General features: G+C 42.9%; 1 protein-coding gene across 2 annotated transcripts in view; it reads left to right on the forward strand.

Annotated features, from left to right (window-relative positions):
- KLHL29 (kelch like family member 29) overlaps window positions 1-5749 on the forward strand; it is a 389609-nt gene extending 383860 nt beyond the window's left edge. For both annotated transcript variants that reach the window (XM_077175124.1, XM_054630052.2), the window contains one exon: window positions 3421-5749. In XM_077175124.1, the coding sequence (XP_077031239.1) occupies window positions 3421-3604 (184 nt within the window). In that variant the 3' untranslated portion in view covers window positions 3605-5749. The remainder of the gene's footprint in view (window positions 1-3420) is intronic.
- Window positions 5750-6000: the final 251 nt, after the last annotated feature.

The raw sequence follows: 6000 nt of genomic DNA on the forward strand, positions 1-6000 counted from the left end.
TAAGCATCTACCTGCCACTTTAGCCCCAGAGATGGCTGAATATCTCCAAAGTTCCCTGTTCAGGAGGACCCACTGTGTGCTCAGAACTATTTCTTCATGGCAGGAGCAGCTCAGTGCTTTGCTTAACCTCAGGCATGACTCACAAGCATTATGCCAATCTTATACATGGGAATCGCATACAGAGGGAGCAGAAGTTGCTCTAATCAACATTTAAAATTCATACAGTCTTCCAGAGGGTGGAATTCAGCATCCATTTCTTCCTCACTGATGGGAAGGTACAGGATTGAGCTGGGCAGGAATTCTTTGCAGGGCTGTAGGCCAGGTTCCAGAGAACAAGGGCAGCACTTGCGCACTCGGTGTAACCCCAAATCCAGAGCATGGGCTGGGGAGGAGCCCAGACCCAGATCATTTTGAGAAGGTTTCCTTGGCTGCTCAGCTGCTCTGTGGTGGCAGCAGCTCTGGCTCAGAGTAGCTCCTACCAAACATGCCACAGAAGAAGATTCCACTGCAAGGAATGTGGGTGGCTAAGATGCGACACAAGAATTTGTAAAGCACCCATGTCCCTGTTTAGAGACCTAACGTGAGATGCCTGAGGGAGCACCAGCACTTAGGGCCAGGTTTCAGCTGAGCAGCACAGAGCCAGCAAGGAAGGGCTGGTGCCTGCTTGGCTCCTGCTCCTATGGCCACCTGTAGAGTCTTCCCTCTGGTAATGACTCCATGCAGAGGAATTTCATCACTTAATGAGGAGGGAGTGGTGAACCAGCCTTGTACATCAGTGGTGACTGAGGTCTGAGATCCTCTCTGTATTGGTGTGAGGTGCTGCCATCTACACCAGCATGTCCACACCAGGAAATCAAAACTAAGGCCATTCATGGACAGCAGACCTTGATCCTCAGCACTGATGGAACCAGCCCCAGTCCCCATGCTCCACACTAATACTTGTTTCAATTGCCTATTATTGATAGTTCTTTAGACAGATCTTTTTTGGGGCTCTTTTGGAGTTTTTTCATTTTTCCCACTTAACCCAAGAAAACTGATCACCCATTTAATTTTTATTTCCTTTTTTTTGCATCAAGCATTGTGTAGGAGTACTGTTTTAATTAGTAGTCAGCATTTCATTAGAGAACCAAGGCAGTAGGGGTGCTTTGTACCACAGTCCATCTCTGACATTAGATCTTCTTCCACATCCCAAAAAGCCTATCCTAACCAAATAAGCTTCCATCTTCTTCAGCTTCACAATCCAGAAAAAAAAAAAAAAACAAAACCAGCAACCACTGCCCAAGAGCCTCATCTCTCAACTCTCATTCTGCTCATTTCAACAGCCCCTCCACCACATCAGGAGCCTGGGGTGGGGCAATCCTTCCCCCTCCTCAGGCCACATTTTGCAATCTGAAATTCCCAGCCTGCCTAAAGGGTAACTTTTTCCTGTTCAGAGATGGGCTTTCCACCCCTCAGCAAATATCCTAAGCCCAAAACTGTTGTTTAATTGGCACATTTCTCTGATTTACTGGGTCGGCTGGTCCTGCCACCTCTGCTTCCTCCTGGGCATAGAGACTGAGCCTTGGCAGGAGTTCCTGCCGGGCAGTGCCTCTCTGCCACCAGCTCTGGCTCCTTTGGAGGTGAGCTCCTTCTCTTTCAAAGCCATCTTTCAGGATGTCACTTGCTTTACTCAAGTCCTTATTCTTCCCTGTTTCTCCCTGACGTTTGAAAAATAATTACCCGTGGTTCAGTAAGTTCATTAGCAAACTCCCTCAGGAGCCTGGGCTATGCATCATCCAGCCCTGCTGATTTGTGGATAGGCTCTAATCAAATGTTTCAAGTCTCCCTCTCCTTCCTCCTCCTTTCAGATTAACAGTTATTTTGACAAGATTCTCATTATTTCCTATTTCCTGGCGGTACCCAGGGACTAGGCTTATTTGAGTCCTCACTGTTGTCATTGTGAGTTTATTTTTAACCTCAGGCTCTGCGTCTCCACAAGGACAGCAGAGTCTTGTGTTCTTCAGAAGCACATGGCATTGTCGGTGCCATTTTAGTCTCAGTTCATCCTGTGTCTTCCAGCACTCTCTGGCTTTTGCCTTTATCACTTTTTATCTTTCCTCTTCCCAGTACTTCAAAATTACCCAGACAAAATTACTTTGTTTTTACCAAGACTAGAAGTTCACTAAACTTTTCTACATTGTTAGATCTAGGCCACCATCTTGGTTGCAATTAGTTTCTCTTCCCTCCCTCTTGTTCTCCCTGCTATCCTTTGCCAGGTTCATACTCTCCAAGTCTCCCTTTTCCTTCCTAACGCAATCATTCACCAGCTGCTCTCCAACCAGACCAGAAAAACCACTGCCAACCCCATCCAGATTAGAACATCTTTAAATCAACTTGGAAGGCAAATTTGGGCTTCCTGGCAGATAAAAAGCAGACAGTCTCAGTTTTGGGTTCCCCCCACACAGTGCGAAGGCAGCATGGAGCACACGGCAGGCCCTGCGTTGGCTTTTCCTCCCCAGATGCTTCTGCCATGCTCTGGCATTTCCAAACGCACACATGGGAGCCCAGCCCCATCTTCTTCAGCCCAAAGCAGTGTCCTGCTGTGTGCTCAAGAGGCCAAGGCACAAAGTGGAAGGAAGAGGAAGAGACGACATTTTTTCTTTCAAATACCTTCCACACCTGTGCACCTTCCCTCTTACCAGGAGCCTATGGACCATGGGATTAGTTCAGCCCCATTATTCCTGATTTACATGAGGTATCTGAAGTCAAACACTTTCACTTTAGGAAAGAAGTAAGGTCTTTTATCTTCTTTAGATGCCCACAAAGAGCTGCCCTGTCATTCCCTCAGCCGCACAGCCCCAGCCATCAGATCTGTGTGCCCCAGATCTGCTTTCCCATAGACAACCCTGGGGTGCACAAGGACAAAGTCAGCAGGATCTCCAGGCCCCCATGCCAGGACACAATCATGGAAGGGGCTGAAGAAACAGAACATACTTGAAGATTTTTACCCCCGATTTTGTAGCATTCATTAACAATTAAAGAAGTAACTTGAAGAAAGACTTTATTCCAGCTGAGGTGGTGGGAACCCCAAATTGTTTGGATTGGTTTTGAATGTGCAAAGTATTACAGGGACACAGCACCCTGCCACTTTTGCTGCAGATCCCAGGTGTGGGCTGGAGGAAGATCTTACTTGGACTTTCATCTGTTGTTTACATTAGAGACAACAGTTACCTACCTGGCAGGAACACAAAAAGGATTAATTTTGGGGAGAGAAAAGGAGAGAGAAGAGAAATGCCCACACAGTTTTATACAGATAAGAACAAAAGGTGTATTCATTGTTTACCCATTGTAATAAAAGACTGGGTTTGTTTTAAGCCTAAAAAGAAATTTGCTCAGTAAGACAACTAACTCTAACTTTTTTTCTTTTTTTGAAAAACACAGTGCTGTGGTTCTGGATGGAAAAATCTATGCTACTGGTGGGATTGTCAGCAGTGAAGGACCTGCCCTGGGAAACATGGAAGCCTATGACCCTAAAACAAACACATGGACACTTCTACCAAATATGCCCTGCCCTGTTTTCCGACACGGCTGCGTAGCAATCAAGAAGTACATTCAGAGCGGCTGATGTTCCCCAGGAGTTGGGGGGAGAACTGTTTGTACCTGCTGAAAGCAGGCAAGAAGAATACTGTTACTTAAGGAACAAAAGCAGCAAAGCCAGCCAGTGAACATATTGCTCTAAAGTCTTGAATAGTGTCTACATTGAATGTAGAAAAATCATCCTCACCTTTTGGTGAACCAGGAGCAGAGAGCTCCGTGCTATGTAAGATATTGTAACTTAATAATGCAAGGGTGTCACTAGATGTTATAGTGGCACTTGTTCTGGACATCGGCTTTTGGTCAACCCAGGTGCAATAGAATTTCTCATATTTTTTAAGCTGGGGAAGAGAGGAAAAAAATAATCTGCATTTTACTTTAGAGCTCAAGCTTGATTCTTGAAATAACCATGCAGATTAGTTTTACTATTACACTTTAGGCATCAGTCTATTTGAAAGGTCAAAGTGTCCTTACCACTTTGATTCCTACATTTGTTTCTAATACATGCTTTTCAATACCAATGACTGAGAGAAATTTTGTGTGACAGATGGCTTATGTTGATGTCAGTCTTCCATCAGATCAAACAAATATTTCAGTTCTCTAGAGAAGAGCCCAAAAGCAGGGTGAGGTGGGGACTAAGGAGAAGAAGAATAGCCATTGGTAATAAATTCCGTGTAAAATGATGAAAACAAAAGGTCTGTTGGGCTGGGTGAGTTTGTGCTCCTGGTGATTCTCGTGTGGGCACATGTGGCTGTGCCCACGGTGGGGGGTGGGAGGCTTCTAAACCTTTTCCTCTGGGTTTCTGCTGATGCACTTGGCAGTGAATTCCCTCAGTGCAAAACGGAAACAGCTTGGATTCCAGAGGCATTCTCCTGATAAACCCACTCTTCACTTCTGGCTGGAATCACAGTAAAATGCACAGCATAGTGTGGGTTTGCCACGTGTTCCTCAAACACAGAAGATGCCTCCTGTGGCTGCACACTCGGTTTTGGCTCTCAACCAAAATTCCTTACATCGGGATACACGCCACTATCTTTTATGTAAAGGCTGAGAAGTTTTTTATTTTACTTTATTTTTCAAGTTCCTTCCTTAGGTGTGGAAGCCTTATACTTCTTATTTACAGATTTTAAACACTTGAATTTAAAGCCCATGGTAGAAAAATGCATAGACTTAAGCCCAGTGTAAGAGACTTCAAATTATTACTATGTAGAGTTGTACCTATATGCACAGCACAGGGGTTATATTTTTATATATATTAAAATATTGTCTATCCAGAGAGCATTGTGATGTGGAAATTCTTTATAAATTTATACATGAAAGGAACAAATGGGAGATGGACTGGGTAACATAGAGGGGACAGGGGAAAGAATCTTAAAATTCAGCAGTAGAAAGTAACCCCAAGCTAAGGATTGTCTGGTTTCCTTCCAAGGAGAGGGAAAAAAGCTGCCATACTTGCCTTTGCAGACTCAAATCCCAAATGCCATACCAGTAATTCAAGGAGAGTCCTGTACAGGGTGTGGGTGAGATCTTGCATTCAATATCTAGTTGAATTTCATACCAAATACAGTAGCCTTTTTATATGAAGGGAGGTCTGCCTACAGCTTTGGGGAATTCAATGCAGATGTTTAGCTAATCATCTTATTTTATTAATAACCATTTATAAAATAAAATTAAAAAAAAAAAACAAAGACATTTGTATCTTGCAGTATTTAAAGAAAATGTGCTCGAGTCAGCTGAGTCAAGCTATAGGGTGACTCAAGCCTCTCATTTTGACAGTGAGGTTCCAGCCTTTGTTATGCAGTTGTTTTATTTATTCTTTAAAGAAAAATAATAAGCACAACAAAATTATATACTAGTATGTCATTTAAAGTATTTATGTCAAACAGGGTGCAAGTGTGAACCTAAAGATTGGAGCACAAGTTTCTAACTGCCTGGGGCAGGACTAATTTTAGTGTTGGTGTGTGTCTACCTCCAAAGGAGGTGCTACCTGTCAACAAGACTGAAACACATTCGACATTTTCAATTTAGCTTATTTCTTCATTTCTCACACTGGAACAAAACTGGCTATTTCTGTGAATAATATTAAAAACAGGGTTATCTGTAATGGTATTGTATATAGTTTATGTTTACTGTTAAGTTCTTGTTATATTATAATAAATATATTTATAGATCTAGATTCAGCAGCCAGATTGGATTAATTTTGTCGTGATTGATCAAGGAAAAACACTGCACAAATGGGGACTTCATGTTTCAACCCAGCCAGGGATGAAAATGTATTCCTTCCATCTAGTTTCTCTTGCAAATCCAAAACTTTACTGTTAATACTTAAACACTCAGAAGCTTCCAAAGTGCTTTCAATCTCATTTCAGAAAAAATCTCTTAGAAGTAATTTCAGATTTGATTCAGAAGGACTGATTTTTTTGTTCA

This window comes from Agelaius phoeniceus, chromosome 3, assembly GCF_051311805.1.
Source record: "Agelaius phoeniceus isolate bAgePho1 chromosome 3, bAgePho1.hap1, whole genome shotgun sequence".
Classification (NCBI taxonomy): Eukaryota; Metazoa; Chordata; class Aves; order Passeriformes; family Icteridae; genus Agelaius; species Agelaius phoeniceus.